The sequence below is a fragment of the Hibiscus syriacus genome, unplaced genomic scaffold (assembly GCF_006381635.1).
Source record: "Hibiscus syriacus cultivar Baekdansim isolate YM2019G1 unplaced genomic scaffold, ASM638163v2 tig00111634_pilon, whole genome shotgun sequence".
Classification (NCBI taxonomy): Eukaryota; Viridiplantae; Streptophyta; class Magnoliopsida; order Malvales; family Malvaceae; genus Hibiscus; species Hibiscus syriacus.
This window is the reverse complement of record NW_024063140.1, coordinates 462,142-480,314: the sequence shown is the minus strand read 5'-3', so window position 1 is coordinate 480,314 and position 18,173 is coordinate 462,142. Positions and strand designations below refer to the sequence as shown.

Sequence of the window (18,173 nt, the reverse complement as noted above, 5' to 3'; positions counted from 1 at the left end):
TAAATAAACACAATGGAAATAAATAAACAAAAATGTGAAATAAATATTTACAACAAATAAAATTAAGCATACTTAATTCTATATATGATACAAATAAATATATGTATAAAAATGTACATACATAGGGGATGGACATAAATACAAATCAATATTACAAAAATACAAATGAACCAAAAATAAGTATTTGAAATTATAAGGGACCAAAATAGCTAAAATATAAACTCAAAGGACCAAAATAGTACAAATAGGAAATTAAAGGACTAAAATGTTAAAAACAGAATCCTAATGAACTAAATACCAAAAACAGAAAATTAAAGAGTCTAAATATAAAACATTAAAAATACAAATACTAGAAACCAAAATAACCCAAAAATATTATTAAGGACTAAAATAAAATGAAAGTAAAACAAGCAAGCCTTATTCATATTTAACCCAATATATAAAAGCAATGATCAAAATGCATTTAAAATCAAAATACAGGGATTATAAACATAAATAAAACATATATTTCTTTTACGTAGTAAATAGTGACTAAAATGAACCAACAATAAAGTATACTACACATGAATAAATAAATTAAAGTTTGATGGCTCAGACACAAATATAACCACAAAATATTTAAAAGCAAAAAAAAAATGACGATAATGCAACAAAAATAAAATAAGAGCTCAAAATGAAATGATGAAATTTCATTAAAGTGGTCAGATTACAACCATTACACAAGATTAGGGACCTTAACCGTGATTTACCCAAAAATATTAAGAACATACAGGTAAGATTATAGAGGTACGAGGACCAAATATGCTTTTATCCCTTAATCTCATCACTCGGTCTCCCTCTTGTCTCAAAACGACATCGTTTGACGTTTAAGATATAACCCTCTTTTAGGGTTATTTTAAAACCCTAAAATCATTTTAAACCGACCCCTCAGCCTCCCTTTCATTCATCTCTCTGTTTCCCTTCTCCCTCACCGAGACTAAAAAACCGAGGCTCCCCGGCCACCACATCGGTGGCCATGGGAGCAAACCAAACCCCAAAAGACCCTTAATCTCCCCCCTTTTGAACACTAACCCCTCTCTTACCCCAAACAAAAATCAAAAACCTATTTGAAAACCCTAAATCCAAAATAAAGAAAAATTTACCTTCGATGCGGCTTTCTCTACGTTCTGGGTAGGCTACAACGGCGAGGTTTTCTACAAGGGTAAGATCTCTCTCGCTTTGTTTTCTTTTAGCACTCTCTATTTTTTCCTAGTTTTTGGTTCCATTTTTAATCTCCCTCTATTTTCTCTCCTCAGTCTCTAAAATAATTTCCCAAATCCCGAGTCCTCTCTTTTATCTCCTCTGATTTTTCTTTTTATTATTTGCATTTGTGATTAGTGGTTGGCTGATGGATGGCTGAGTTCGTAGGGAATGATATCCCTATACTCATGCTGCCCTCTCTTGGATTTGATGAGATTTGTTTGGATTTTTTCTCTACTTTTTCACTGATTTCTCTGCTATCTCACTGTTGATGTTGATATGGTTGTCACTGTAGGTATAGGCGGACAGATTCAGAGACTGTCGGGAGTGAGGCTCGACTGGAAGTCGAAGGCTAAATGGCGACGGCGGTTGGCTGTTAGGGGATTAGGGTTAAAACCCTAATCTATTTAAGGTTTAAAACCCTAATCTAATGGGTTGGTTCAAACTGGGTAGGCCTGTTGTAAACTGGTTGGGCTTTAGGTTTGGGCCTCGGAATTGGCCTGCAAAAAAATTAAATTGTAAATTGTAAATAAATAAAATATAATAATAATAATAATAATAAATAAAAAGAAGACACGGACAAAAACGAGTGTCTACACACCTATTTTGAGCACAAAATTCTTTATGCACTAAAATATTTTCTGAAGCATAATTTATACACTTATTTTTTATTAAGTCATTAAATTAAGAAAAACAATATTTTTACCTAAATGAGAGAGAGAGAGAGAGAGAGAGAGAACATATATTTTGACTCGTTAACATGTCGAATGTGGCTGATGAAGGTTATGTATTTTTCAATCCATTGCATCAGACCTTCAAATCCTTCCATCATCATGACCACCAGAAAATTCAACCAATGCGCAAGGGGACGTTTCATTTCGTTTCGATTCACACGGGTACTACTTAAGCTTCAATGGCTGTAACGGCTTCTTCGTCAAAAGTATCCTTCGAAGTTATTTCTTCTGATGTATCCCCACCAGAAATATCAGCCTGTCTTTCCTTCTTGCTCTCGGTTTCGTGTAGCTTTTCTCTAAGTTTCGCCGCAAGTTCTTCCCGCTCACTTTCGTTTTCAGCCAAAAACTTTTTGAAGGCTTCTTTGCCATGGAATTTTCGGTCATTGTAAGTGTAGAATGCGACGGCCTTCGTAACGAATTTGTGTTTCGTCGCCAGATCTATGATCTCCCCTTCCCGAACTCAAGCTCAAATTCAGCATTCTTAAATGGAGGGGCAAGCTTGATCTTCACAATCTTCACAGCAACTTGACTTCCAACAATCTGAATATCACAGAAACATCAACAAACACAATGATTCATGGAAAATATGACAAAATTCATTCAACTGTAAAGAAGAGAATTATGTAGATTCAGATCTTTTTTAAATTTCCCATCTTCGACACGAGTCTTTTGTGAAATGTCTTAATTGATTAAAGAATTAAGTCCTTCCAAAATTATCAGAGAGTTTACATGAATTATATGATCAGAGACTTTCTTGAATCACTACATCCGAATCCAGCTATCAAACTTAAGAGGAAAGAAAGGATATAACTTGATACCTCTTCTCCTTTCTTGACAAACCCGGTTCTCCGAATATTTAGACGCACGGAAGCGTAGAACTTCAAGGCATTACCACCACAGGTAACTTCAGTTGGCCCACCAAATCCAAAGGTTGAAAGTTTTGACCTTACCTGATAACTATAAATAGTTAATGTCCTATAATAAACAAAAAGAAAAGGCTTGCCTCATTTCGTATTCTGAACCTAAAATCTTGTGAGAACTCTGCACCGGACCTCCATCAAGAGGAACAGTTCAACTAAGAAATAATGAATCAATTCAATAGCCTAATAAAAGCCTTAAAATTGGGGCAAAAAGTTTACCTAAGGGGAAAAAGTTTAAATGTCGATGAACATTGTGCATATTAACAAATTAACGCTTCATAAAACTCATGAGTGTCATAATCAGGATATAGAACTTATACCTGATTTATAAAGATCAATATGGTTTGCGATAATGATAGAGAATGGCTCAATTTACGAAGAGCCTGGCTCCTCAGTCTGGCTTGCATTGCCATATGAGCATCACCCATCTCGCCATAAAGCTCGCCTTTAGGCACTAGGGCACTACCTGAAGTGGGAATAAAGCCATTTTCAAGACTCTTCCAAATAAGTGTAATTAGTCACAGTATCACACAGAGAAAACTACAGAACTTCAACCCTTCAACAACAAATACCCATTTTATTCGGCACACAAATAATAATAAGCCAATTGCCAGCAGTGTTTATTAGGAAACACTCCATGGAAAAAAAATGAATCCAAAGACACCTTACACTGTCACCAACAACATCCACCGAGCCACTCCGTATAAGGGTGTCTACAAGACCGAGGGCCTGTTCTCCACAATCTGGTTGCGAAAGAAGCAAATTCTCGGTGTTTACCCCAATTGTCTCAGCTAGATCAAGAGCATGCTCGGCATCAACGAAAACACAATAACCTGCATTTTAAAATATTATAAAAAAAATGTAATCTTCCAGCACGAAGTTAACAGAAACAACAGACAGAATAGAAGATAGTCACAACAAAATGTCCTCCACCCTCCAAATGTGTTCACCCTATAAATAGATTTAAGAATGTCATATGCTGCTGCATGTACTTCTCATTGGATTAACATGAAAGTCTAGCCTATCAATGTTTCCTATCGTCGGTTCTAAACATGAAACATAAGAAATTTATTTTATAGTAGCATGACAGGATGAAGTTACAAATGCAAAGATAATCTCCTCTGCCACGACATAATAATGGACGACGTAATGAAATGAGAAATTCATCATGACAAATCATAAATGAGACAATACTAAGTTAAACTACATTAAGTGACCTCCTTGTTTCTGTGCTTCATCAATTACAGGTAATGCAAGTGTTGTTTTCCCTGAAGCTTCTGGTCCATAAATCTCCACGACACGGCCCTGTAATAGCCCAATAAAGAGGTTTCTAAGGAACTACTAAACATCTTGAGCAGCTATTTCTTAGTAGAAGGAAGGTAAAGAAGAAGCAAGAATTGCAGATTACCTTTGGAAGGCCACCGATTCCATGTGCAACGTCCAAAGCAAAAGAACCAGTGGAAACTACTGGAACATTCCTAGGAGACTCAGAACGACCAAGCCACATGATAGATCCTTTTCCAAAAGAACTAGTAATCTGATGCAGTGCTTGTTTTAGGGCTAAATCTTTCTTGGACATATTCTCCTCACCGGAATCACTTCCATCCGACTTGGATTTCTTCCTAGCTTCAAACAGCCATGCGTCAAGATACATCCACAGACAATAAAGTAAGTACCTTACTTAATTTCCAACTAAAATTAAGCCAACTTAAACAAAATAGCTAAAGAGACATCATTTAGATGGCACATGTTTTCATTACACAAAGGACTCTAACTTGAAGCACTATTTGAGTTCTTTCAATCTAATACCATCACAGCTTCCAAACATCAATAAAGTTTGATAAAAAAAAATGCCATGAAAAAAGCACTCTTCTACAATCACGTGCAAATAATTACCATATTCCAAGAACATTATTTTGGGTATCAGCATTATAATAAAAAAAAATTGAAATGGAACAGATACCTTTAGAAGAAAAGTTACAGAGTTGTGAAGATGACCCTAATACCTCTGCTCTACATACCTGCACAAAGATATAAACTCAAAGTCCCATTCTTTGTATTACAGCCACAGTGAAAGTGATCAAATGCTTTCAACATGACAAAAATAACGAAAGAATAACCAAAAGGGTAAGCATTCAAACCTGTGGAACTAATAGAGAACGTCTCAGATGAGAAATATTTCGAACAAATCTCGCCATATCAAGCAAGGGAACGGCTTTGTTTGAAACTACAAGATCAGTAAAAAGATGGGGGAAGGGTGAAATGAAAAACAAAATCGTTGAGCTTGAATGTTATTCCATGCATTAAAAAGTGGGCTTTTTTTATATTCAGTTGATTTCTAAAGAGAAGAAGAGAAATAGAGCAGAGTGATAGAGAAACACTCTGCTCTGTGAACTGTGCAAATTCCCGACTACCGGGAGACTTGCTGGTTCGTTTGGGCCGTCAAATTCAATTGAAAAGGCTCAACTTTAAAGTCTGGTTAGCCTTTTGGGCTGCCATGCGGATCAAGTGCCTATGTTTCGTCTTAGTTTTTTCTATTTCAACTTTCAATGAGGACAATTTAGTGTTTAAAAATTAAGTTTAAGAATAAATGCCAAAAACCATGTTATCTTTATGTTAAAAAAATAACTGTTATTTTTATAGGCTTTAAATTTGAGTATAAAAATTTTTAAGATATTTAAATATTTATTATTATATAATTGAGAGTTTTTAGAACATATATTACCATTTAAAATCACCTTAGATTAAACTGGAAGAATAAAATAAAGGACTAAGTACACAAATAGTCTCCCGATTAAAAGATATTACTTTGTAAAGTTCACTAACCATTAAAAGTGTCAAAATAATCTCTTAACTATAAGATAATGCTTTGTTTTATCGACTATTAAAAGTTACAAAATGGTTATCTGATTATTCATTTATTTCATTCAATCGTTTTCTGTTAGAAAATTTATAATCGTTTGAGTTGGATATTAATTTAATTGTGATACGATAAAACATTATCCCAAAATCATTTGACTTGCATTTTGTGAATTGACTCTTCATTTATATTTTATCGTTGAACCAATACTTAAAACATTAAGTTGTCGAGTCAGTATGGGAAGCAACGACAATGATGATTAAAATATCATTTTATCATATTAAATCAACATATTAACGTTCAGTCTAAACGTCTATCAATTTTATAATAAATAAGAATGAATATGAAACATATGAATAATCGAAAGATTTGACAAAATAACACTCTATAATTAAAGTACTATTTTCTAAATTCTAATAATAGAAGAACCCAATAAAATAATATTTTATAATAAAAAAATTATTTATACAATTTATTTTAAAATAAATCAGAATAAAATAATTTTTTAGATATTTAAACAATAGATCAATCAATGATACTGTAAAGAAAAAAGGTCAAAAAAAAACTCTAAAATTAGCGAGGTGACAGTGATGTGATTCAGACATTTCAATTGTCGCGTCGATGACTAAAATCCATTCCACGGAACCCAGCGAAACTCACTGTCAAATATCGAACCACCCTTTTGGAGATGGAAAATGATGCCAATTATCTGTTTCCAGCGACTAACGGAAACAGAATTATGATTTCTTATCTATCTTCCTCCGTTTTGTTCATTTCGTTTACCTAACCCTAGCTTTTTTGTTAATTATAGTAGTAGTTTGTTTTTGGCTTAAAACAAGGACGGAAAATTAGATCTTTTATATTCTTATTCTTCTTTTGTTGAATTTTTGAAATTCTTTTACGTGATTGGAACTTTCTACGTGTATGAATTGTCGGAGCGGTTGATTGGGTGTTTACTGTATAGTGTCTCCATATATTTTCCTCCCTTTTCTTTTTTAAATATGGGGGGATTTTTCTGGATTAAGGTTTCAAGTTATAGTTAGGGCTTGGAATTGATGGAGCCTCGTGTCGTTAATAAGTTTCGGCTTGGTCGTAAGATCGGTAGCGGCTCTTTTGGAGAGATCTATTTGGGTATGTTACATAATCCCACCCCCCCTGTTTTTGGGTATGATTTTGAATATAGGTTGATATATATATTTTATTTGCAGGTACGAATATTCAGACAAATGAAGAGGTTGCCATTAAGCTTGTGCGTAGCCTTTGCAAATTCACCTTCTTTTTTATTTGTTCAGTTTTTGCATATTAACATTATATAAAATAGCAATGTAGTTGATATTCTGGCTCGGTTTCAATCCCAGTGAATGTTCATTAGATTTCTTGCTTTAACTTGATCGTTTATAACTTAGTAATGCACTCTGGTCGTAGGTTATGTTGAAGCAATAAACTGTAGAAGTATGTAGTTGAGGAGGTTAAAATGTACCATGATGGATAAAATTGTAATATGCAGGTAAAGTATTATATATCAAAGCGGATGTTTTGAGCCCTTGACATGTTGGATTATCTTCTTGGTTTTATACTTCACTTGGGGTTATTTTTTTTATATTTTTTGGTTTACATTAAATTAATGATGATCATAATTTGTGGTCTCCTCCCTTAACAAAATAGAGAGAAAACTGTTAATTACGGTTTAACTTTGTAGGATCATTGTATATTACCCCAAGGAGGATTGGATTTGTTCGTAAATGTAAATTTCTTATTTTCTAATTGTTGGCTGGCATCATAGCAGACAAGAAGAAGATGCTTTGGGTGGTTATCTCCTGAGATAAATATGGTTAAAGGAGGTTACTTATGTTACAGCTTTGATTACCAATTTACCATTGTATATATGTTATTCTCATTACTCTCCCGACACTTCCTTAGAACTCTTTTAATTAATCAGCGATACCTAATAAGCTTTTTTAGAGTTCTCTTTCAATCTGACTGACATAATTAATGATTTTATATTCTGCTTCAATCATTGTTTTGATTTTATTAGTTAAAGTTCTGACATTCTGTAAAACAAAGCTTACTTATTTTAGATTTAATAATAGTTTTCTCCTTTGTTGTAGTTCTTTTAATCCATATTAAATTCTTTATGCTACATAAGGAAGTTGATGACCTTTTCTTTAATGATCAGGAGAATGTGAAGACAAAGCATCCTCAATTATTATATGAATCAAAGTTATACAGGATCCTGCAGGGAGGAAGTAATGATAATTACAGTTTCTTTTTTCTTCTTAGAACATAAAGCTCTTGTTTCAACTTTTGGTTGTTCTTTAAATTTCATATCGCTTATCCTTTTTCTTGGCAGCTGGGATTCCAAATATAAGATGGTTTGGAGTAGAGGGAGACTATAATGTTATGGTTATGGATTTGCTTGGACCTAGTCTTGAAGATCTATTTAATTTCTGCAATAGGAAACTCTCATTGAAGTCAGTTCTCATGCTTGCTGATCAAATGGTAGCCTTTTAGAATTCCATACATTGCTAGCTTTAGTTCCTCTTCTTTTGTTGTCTTGTTGTTTGATGCTATTTTGCTTTCTCTCAGATCAATCGTGTTGAATTTGTTCACTCAAAATCATTTCTACATCGGGATATTAAGCCAGACAATTTTATAATGGGCCTGGGAAGGCGTGCAAATCAGGTTCTGCATTCTGCTCAAAATATTATTATGTTATGTATGTGCTTTTTTCTTTCTTCATTTTGTACGTTGCAGGAGAATGTAATGTACCATTGCTTTCACCCTCACATAGGTCTATATGATTGACTTTGGTCTGGCTAAGAAATATAGAGACAGTTCACATCAACACATTCCTTACAGGTGAGAGAAATTAGCATGATGTAATATATTGTATTATATAGTTTAAAAACTTTTGTTTCACATCTCATTGATTGGTACTGATACCAATAGCGTTATCCTAGCTGTCAGGGGGTTAGTTGTATTACTTGTTGTGGCAATGATGATGCATCGAACTTCTTTCCCTTGCATTGACATTTCTATTTTTTAATATTTCTTTTACTGATTTACATGACTGAAGCCAATTTTTTATATTTTACTCAATCATGACCATTTCAGGGAAAATAAGAATCTGACTGGAACTGCAAGATATGCAAGCATGAACACACACTTGGGCATTGGTATGTGTGGTCAATTTTAGATGTCTTTTTCTTGATGTATGAATCTTTTTTGTCTTCTCAGTTTTGATTCTCTGTCCTATACAATGTAGAGCAAAGCCGTAGGGATGATTTGGAATCTCTTGGATATGTGCTTATGTACTTCCTAGCCAATTTTTTATATTTTACTCAATCATGACCATTTCAGGGAAAATAAGAATCTGACTGGAACTGCAGATATGCAAGCATGAACACACACTTGGGCATTGGTATGTGTGGTCAATTTTAGATGTCTTTTTCTTGATGTATGAATCTTTTTTGTCTTCTCAGTTTTGATTCTCTGTCCTATACAATGTAGAGCAAAGCCGTAGGGATGATTTGGAATCTCTTGGATATGTGCTTATGTACTTCCTAAGAGGAAGGTGAATTCTTGCTACCTATGTTACTTTTCTTTTCCCGTTTTATATCTCTACATTAGTTTTCAGTGTTGGTGTCTCTTCTCTTATAACAGTCTTCCTTGGCAAGGTTTGAAAGCCGGAACAAAGAAACAGAAGTACGAAAAAATTAGTGAGAAGAAGGTTTCTACTTCAATTGAGGTAAGGATGTGTTTGAATATTGCAATTGCAGTAGGTTTCCGTAAAGGGAATGAAGTATTAGAAAGAGGTACATGTGGCTTGGAGCTTCTGATTCTACATTTAAAAATTTATGACTGAATACTGATGTGTTGTTTCAGGCTTTGTGTCGAGGTTTTCCGACAGAATTTGCATCATACTTCCATTACTGTCGGTCATTAAGATTTGATGATAAGCCAGACTACTCTTACCTTAAGAGAATCTTCCGTGACCTCTTTATTCGTGAAGGTCTACATTCACATTTTTAACAATCCTTACTGTCAACTAGTATTATTTAATTAGTTCAAAGTTAAGTCACATCTTCTCATTGTTCTTTTTGATCCTTCTCTAAACAGGCTTCCAGTTTGATTATGTCTTTGATTGGACCATTTTGAAGTATCAGCAATCACAACTGACCACTCCTCCGGCACGAGCCATTGTAAGTTCTTAATAGGGTGTTCTGCTCCTGTCTTTTGTTAATAGTATGAATGTATCTTTTATAATGCTTGTTCTGGTAGGGCCCTGGTGCTGGACCAAGTTCTCCCTTGCCCCCTGCCATTGCTAATGCTGACAGGCAAACAGGTTACCGGTGTTCCTTTCAAACATTTGAGTCTTTTCTATTAGCTTACTATTGAAATTTTGAATTTTTTTATCACTCAATTGTTTTTTTCTAACACCCACACGGACATGTAAGCACACCCCTTTCCTTTTCTTAGAAGTTTTTTTTAAAATATTTAATAATGAAATGAATGATTGCAGCTGGGGAGAACGTGCGGGCAACTGGTTTATCATCCATGAATTCCTCTAGGCGGAAAACATCAGGACCCTTGAATTCTGCAAGTCACTCAAAGCAGAAAAATCCGGTTGGAAATGATTTTGCAGTTACTAAAGACACTATGGTATTTTTATTTTATGAATTTTTTTTATAGTTGAATTTTTATTTTATGATTATGCACATGTATTGAGTATATTCTAGAATTCCAGTTATCGACTTACTTCCTTTTCATTGAGGATGTATGCGCGCATACACACACATACTCACACATACTCCTATGAAGTAGTCCTGTTTACGTTTTTTGATAGTTCCAATGTATATCACATTTGATTCTTATCTTTTACTGCTGATTTGAATTTTACTTGCATCAAGTTTATGGGGCAGCAAGGTGGATCCTCTTCAAGGTACGTTGCAGCTTCTGGCAGTCGCGAAGCTTTTGCTGGTAGCGAGGCTGCCCCCCAACGTTCTCGTGCAACTGATGCTATCCACGGAGGCCCCAAGCTGTCATCGTCTGGGAGAAATACCTCTCATGCCAAGAACTATGAAGCTGCCTTCAAGGGTATGGAGGGCTTGCAATTCGAAAGTGATGAGAGAATTCATTATTAACTGATCAGCTATATGAACTGTTTTAAACTCGGAAATGGAGAGTGTATCACTGGTAGGGGTTTGAGTTTCAAGGAATTCTGCGACTTGGATGTCCTGAATTTGGACCTGGTGGCTAAAAAGCCTGTGAAGAAGGGTAGAATGAGTGGAATAGTTTTATCTTGTTTAACTCACTGTTCTTTTTTTTGGGTTTTCATTTTAATCTGTTGATTATGCTTTTATCAGTCATCTGGGACTTATTCTGGACTTTTGAAACTTTATGGCATTGTAAATTGCTTACTGTATTCATGTAATGTCGCCTTGTTCATAGCATCTTTTTAATAAATAGTGAGCATAGCTTTTTATATTCGTGTGCAAACCCGCACCACGAGCCAAAGATTCGTTTGGGCTAAACCAGAGCATTAAAAGAAATTTGTTTGGATAACAAGAAAATACACTGGTATTTTTCACTGTTACGATTCCATTCCACCAAGACCAAAGTGGGGTTCTGCTGTTTCAAAGCCGTATGTAACACTCATAGTTTACATCTCGTCATACAAATTAAAAATGTCACATCAATTTGATTGACATTTACTAAATTTAAATGTTAAAAATTTTGTTGTATTTATAACATCCATTTTACAATTTAAAAAGTTGTTTCCTTTAGTCTGAATAGTTGTAACATAATATTTTATCGCTTCAAATAAAATTGATTTTATGTAGCAATTAGGCAGTTTAACAATATTTTATATTTATATACAACTACCTAATATTGTTTGATTTAAAATCATTCATAATTTTCATTCATAAATACGATTATAACTAAAATTAATCATAATTAAACAATCCTAAATTACTATTACAGTCTTTTTAAAAAAAATAGATCTGTTAAAACAACCCAACACATATAACGTACATACCACTAATAAATCAGTTAGGATGTCTTACTAATATTGTAGATAGGTTTGATCTCCGTAGATGCTAGCAACCTCCTCACTTCACGCCACAGTTCTTTATTCAGTTGTTGAACCATATTTTGATATAACAAATTAAGGCAAAATGTTTTTGGACTTGAATTGAATTTGTTCAAAGTTTTCAAAAATAATTCAAAGTCCATTAAACTAAAATTTGAGCTCAAAATATTTTTCTAGGAAAGTAGTACCGATACTATTCTTACAATATCGATACTATATGAATAGTACTGATATTGTTTATGTGGTACTGATACCAAAGGTAAGAGAAGTATCGATACTCTCTAGGTAGTATCGATACTACCAGTTGTCTCAAATTCCAAAATGCAAAATAGGTATTGATACGCAAAGGGGTATTGATACTACTTTACAAGTACCATGAGCATAATATTGATATTAATCAAACCCGACTAGTAACAGCTAGTTGATTTCAAAATTATAAAGGAAGTACCGATAATCATTAAAGGGGTATCGATACTCCCTGTACTGGGCAGTTTTATTTTGTAGAGAAATAATCCCCAACGACTCCAATTCATCCTCAACGACTAGAGACGCCCACAAACATATTCCAACCTATAAAAACAAGTTGAGGACACTTGAAGAAGGGTTAGAACACCTATCCAAACAATCAAACACAAGAGAAAAAATTTCATTCCTATTTTCATTTCTCTTGTAAATATTAGTGTTTTAGTGAACTTAATTTTGTAAACACCTACCTTGTGAGGTTTTCTTGTTTACAGTCTTTTTACCTTTGTAAAAGGGTAGTGGTTCTAACTTAGCCAAGTGAAAAAATAGGGAGTGTAAAGGTTATCTCTTGATCTTGTAAAAAAAAGAATAAATTAGTGAATTTATTGGAAAATCCTTAGTGAGGAGTTAAGGTAGTGGATGTAGACTTGGTTGAGAAGTCGAACCACTATAAAACGTTGTGCATCAATTTTATTATCTCTTAAATCTCCTTACTCCCTAATTTTTTTTAAATCCACTTCAACCCTTCTTGGAAATATTCGGTTGTCAATTGAGCTTCATCGATTCAAATCCCAACAATTGATATCAGAGCTTGACTCATTAGAAGGTCTAACAACTTTGAGACAATCCTTGAAGAAGCTCTATCCATTTTCGACACAACCGATAATGACTTACACCTCCGGCTCATCCACATAGAAGACTCTCAATCGATCGACAAGCCTCCATACTTTAATGGAGCAAACTACCGTCATTGGAAGAAACTAATGAAGTTATTCATCCAATCCAATGATCTTGATGCATGGGAGATGATCGAGAATGACCACTCTTCTCCAAATAAGAAGACGAAGGAGTGGAGTGCCCAAGAACAAAAGAACGCCCAACAAAATGCCAAGGCCATGCACATGTTATTTTGTGCATTTGGTCTCTATATATATGAAGGTGTTTCTTCTTGTTCAAATGCCAAGGACCTTTAGAATAAGCTCGAAGAACTTCATGGTGACAAGAAAGAAGAATCAACAAGTTGGTGTGCTTAATGACTTTTGAAGAGCCAAGGGTATCTTCTAACTCAAGTGAATATAATTCATATTCTTTTAATGAGTTACAAGATGCATGCGATGAATTATTTTTGGAGTCTAAGACCATGAACTCCAAATACAAGAAAATGATTTCAAAATTTAAAGTTGAAAATTTTCTTTTGAAAGAAAATTTGGATTTTGAAAAACAAAATGAAATTTTGAAAAATGATTTAGTGTTTTCAAAAGTGAAAATTAAAAATTTTGAGAAAGAATGTTTTGATTTAAAAGTTAAGCTTGAATGCTTAACAAAAGAAAATAAAATCATTTTAAATAATTCATCCAATTTCATAATGACAAAATGCTCACATTGACATTATCGTGGTCATAAGGAACATACTTTTCCTTTAAAGGAAGGAAAACGTTTTAAAATTAAATAAGTATGGATTCCTAAGGGAACAAAGGGCATTGAAACTAACGTTCAAGGATCCAAAGCAATTTGGATACCAAAATCCAAACAAATGTCTCTTGTAGGTGTGTGGGAGAAATGGTGATGAAAGTGAAGATATTCAAATGCTCTAGCCACACTTGAAAAGGATTGGGTAACCTCTAAGCTTAATGTTTTTGTTTTGATTAATTGGTTGCCTATTTGTTGTATGCATGTATGAGTTTTGATTTTAAATGATTTGTTTTTGTTTTTCACCTCATGTATGCTGAAAAGTGTATTATGATGGACATTTTAAAGTTTTAATGATTTTTAATAATTTTTAGTTCATCATAATGAATTTTGGTTATATTGGTTTATTTTTACAAATTTTTAAAATTTTGATCTTAATTTAAATGTTTATGCATGCAATATATTAAAAATGATCTCTCTCTAACAATTGATATCAATTTTTCAAATGCAAAACATTTTTGGATAGCTTTATGCACATGCTCTTAAATTCAACATTTGGTATTGCATAAAGTATTTTAGACTTGAATATATTGAATTTCATGTGTTACTAAAATGCACATGTTTGTTCATCTTTGTTGAAATTCAATTTTTTTTAAGTGTCATGCTCTTTAAAGTCAAATCCTTGTTTGGAATGCAGTTTTTGAGGGGAGCTTTGATTTTTCAAATGGTTTTAATTTTAAGATTCTCCACTTACTTTCCATTGTTAGCTCTGAACTTTAAAGTTGAATTAATTTTGATATAACAAAAAGGGGAGAAATACGGTTTGAAAAATTTAATTTCAAGAATAAAAAAGGGGAGCTTTAATATTTTCCAAATATTGTTTTTTTTCATTAAATGTTTTATTAAGGGGGAGTTTTGTCAAAAACAAATTTTCAAATGTTTTGTTATATCAAAAAGGGGGAGATTGTTTAACTATATTTTGATATAACAAATTATGACAAAATGTTTTTGGACTTGAATTGAATTTGTTCAAAGATTTCAAAAGATTTCAAAAATAATTCAAAGTCCATTAAACTTGAATTTGAGCTCAAAATGTTTTCTAGGAAAGTAGTATTGATACTGTTATTAAATTATCTATACTATATGAACAGTACTGATATTGTTCATGTGGTACCGATACCAAAGGTAATAGAAGTATCGATACCCTCTAGGTAGTATTGATACTACCAGTTGTCTCAAATTCCATAATGCAAAATAGGTATCGATACCCAAAAGGGGTACCAATACTACTTTACAAGTAGTATCGATACCATGAGCATAGTATCGATACTGATCAAGCCCAACGACTAGTAATGGCTAGTTGATTTAAAAATTATAAAGGAATTACCGATACTCATTAAAGGAGTATCGATACTCCCTGTACTGTGCAGTTTTATTTTTGCAGAAAATTAATCCCCAACGGCTAGAAATAGCCACAAATACATTCCAGCCTATAAAAACAAGTTGAGGGCACTTGAAGAAGGGTTAGAACACCTATCCAAGCAATCAAACACAAGAGATAATTTTTTCATTCCTATTTTCCTTTCTCTTGTAAATATTAGTGTTTTAGTGAGCTTAATTTTGTAAACACCTACCTTGTGAGGTTTTCTTGTTTACATTTTTTTTACCTTTGTAAAAGGGGAGTGGTTCTAGCTTAGCCAAGTGAAAAGCTAGGGAGTGTAGAGGTTATCTCTTGATCCTATAAAAAGAAAGAACAAATTAGTGATTTTTTTGGAAAATCCTTAGCGAGGAGCTAAGGTAGTTGATGTAGACTTGATTGAGAAGTCGAACCACTATATAAATCATTGTGCATCAATTTTGTTATCTCTTAAATCTCCTTACTCCCTAATTTTTTTAAAATCCACTTCAACCCCTTATGGAAATATTCGGTTGTCAATTGAGCTTCATCGATTAAAATGCCAACATCGAACCTATGCATGAAAATCATCACGTGCTAAGTAAAACTTAGTGAGACAAATAAAAAAATTAGGGTGAGCTATATTAGTAGAATATCATAAATAATTCAAAAAATAAAAAATAAATGTAATTAAAATCTTTAAAATTTTCAAACTGGGCTTTCCAAGCCGTTTTTCCTCATCATAAACCTGAAAACCATGATCTCAAAATTTTATCAAAATCACGATAATCAACATCAGAAATAATATACTTTGCATAAACTTTCATTCAGACACTTCTCAAAACTTTTATATTTCATATTCATATTCTTTTCCTCTCAATCACTATCAAAACTTTCCTTATTTCATTTTCATAGCCCACTGTATATTTATGAAAATACAAGGTACTTATGTCAGATGAGTGTATGTGTGCAAGCACTACACAATGCTATCACATAATCAGAACATATAAACACACACAGTGTTATTACATCATAAATGAGCACACACAGTGCTATCACATTATAATTGTAATATGCACACTAAGTGCAATCACATCAGAATTAGAATATACACACAAAGTGCAATCACATTGAAAATATACTAGTGTACCTTCAGCTAACACCACAATATATTACAATCACTCCACCTTATGTCATTCCAATTGTACCTACGACTCTTAATGCAACATATAATGAGATTTTGTTTCAATTCATAACCAATTAATAAATATCATGTCAAAACCAGAATTATCTTCAAATCATAGTCGTAAAATTTAACATGGGATGTTCATACCTGAAATCATTTCATGAAACTTAGTAAAATATCATGGAAATAATTCCCTAATTAAAACATAAACTATACCTTTTTAAAATAAAAAATCACATGAGGTTGACTTATCGCAAGTCATCCTCGATCAAAATAATTAAATAAATAATCTGCACTCACATTAATACTTTATATGTAAGTCAAAACATAAGCCTCACTAAGCTGTAACCTTAATTCTTTGCTTTTGATTCGTTCATCACAAATTCGTATTCTGACAGTCTGCACTACCTTCAAACAAATATTATTTTGTACCATTATACACACTTAAATTTTTTTTCCTCTTACACCAATGGAAACTAGACTCAAATACAATTCTAACCATATAAGACACTTCTTTTAGTTCAACTTATACAATTAATAGCGAATTTCCAAAGTTGACTGATAGAAGTTGTTTGAGCATAATCTACTGCCCTATTTTTTGCCTATCCTTGATTAAAAATTCATATATCTTTTATACACCTCGAAATCAGTACACATTTGTTTTAAACAAAACTAGACTGATACACAAATCCAACGATATAAAATTCATCTTCTAATCATTTTCATATAATTTATGGTGAATTTCTAAACTTACTATTCAAATCATAATTTCTAGACAATTTTCCTTAATTAACATCCTTAACTTAGTTTTATAATTATTTAAGCTTAATAAATGAACCTATAGGCTAAAATCAAAATTCACATTACATTAAGAACCACTTTTTTAACATAGTAACTCTGACAGTGACTTATCGCAAGTCAATATTTGTTCGATAACATAAATATAAATTAAATGCACTCATATTTACTTCGATATCAAACCTTCTCCACGATGATTTTATAGGTCTCACACTTTTTTCTTCTTTTTCAAGCTACGTGGATCACTAAATTTACCGTGATCTTACTGTAGAAAGTATTAATTATTGTAATGTGTTGTATAATCTGTTAGTTGGTTGAGTTTGTTAGATTTTTGTTATTGAGTTAGTTATAGGAAGTCATTGTGTATATAAAGGACCTATTTGTTGTAATTGAAAGATTGAGGAATAAAACAATATTCTGCCCAAATATTCAGTTTTAACATGGTATCAGTTTAGCCCAGGTCATTTTTGGGTCGTTCTCACTTTGCTTGTGTCTCTCTTCTTCTCATTTTTCCCTCTTCTCAATTAGGTTTTACTTTGGGCGATTTTCTTCGAAGCAATGAACACTCATGACACCGCTGCTACCACCGCCGTGCTTGACTTCAACCATATTTTGTTTATGCACCCATCTGATACTCCGGGTGGTGTTCTGATCTCGCATCGTCTGGTCGAAATCGATAATTATAACATCTGGAGCCGATCTATGAGAATCGCATTGCTGGCTAAGAACAAGTTAGGTCTCGTTGATGGCACTTGCTGCAAAGAAGATTTTGATGAAATCTTGCACTCTCAATGGGAACGACGTAATACGTTTGTTCTGTCATGGATTCTCAATACTGTTAGCAGCGATCTCTCGGCCGGAATTGTGTTCGCTTCAAGCACTGCTCATGTTTGGAATGATTTGAAGGACCGCTTTGATAAGGTAGATGGATCTCGAATCTACTTTTTTCATTGTGAAATTGCTACCTTAAATCAAGGTGATTCCACAGTCTCGACCTACTTTACGAGATTGAAGTTGTTGTGGGATGAATATCACGCCCTAGTCTCTTTTTCAGGTATTTGCGAGGCATCTCAG

At 33.2% G+C, this 18,173-nt stretch overlaps 1 protein-coding gene and 1 pseudogene across 1 annotated transcript; one reads left to right on the top strand and one right to left on the bottom strand.

Moving 5' to 3' along the window:
• Nucleotides 1–2,142: 2,142 nt before the first annotated feature.
• Nucleotides 2,143–5,214, bottom strand: LOC120166307 (annotated as a pseudogene).
• Nucleotides 5,215–6,411: 1,197 nt separating this feature from the next.
• Nucleotides 6,412–11,236, top strand: LOC120166284 (casein kinase 1-like protein 1). Its single transcript, XM_039175581.1, has 14 exons — nt 6,412–6,884; nt 6,962–7,002; nt 7,930–7,999; nt 8,104–8,252; nt 8,340–8,435; nt 8,545–8,612; nt 8,868–8,929; nt 9,264–9,327; nt 9,417–9,501; nt 9,639–9,765; nt 9,873–9,955; nt 10,035–10,098; nt 10,276–10,415; nt 10,664–11,236. Exons 1-14 carry the CDS (start codon nt 6,809–6,811, stop codon nt 10,895–10,897), a joined length of 1,359 nt encoding a protein of 452 aa, XP_039031512.1. The 5' UTR covers nt 6,412–6,808; the 3' UTR covers nt 10,898–11,236.
• Nucleotides 11,237–18,173: the final 6,937 nt, after the last annotated feature.

Bases quoted from the DNA above. Each gene is read 5' to 3' on its own strand.
- LOC120166284 (XM_039175581.1), top strand. From the start codon at position 6,809: ATGGAGCCTCGTGTCGTTAATAAGTTTCGGCTTGGTCGTAAGATCGGT. The intron at 9,328-9,416 runs GTGAATTCTTGC...CTCTTATAACAG, and splicing joins ATGTACTTCCTAAGAGGAAG to TCTTCCTTGGCAAGGTTTGA. The intron at 9,502-9,638 runs GTAAGGATGTGT...GTGTTGTTTCAG, and splicing joins AGGTTTCTACTTCAATTGAG to GCTTTGTGTCGAGGTTTTCC.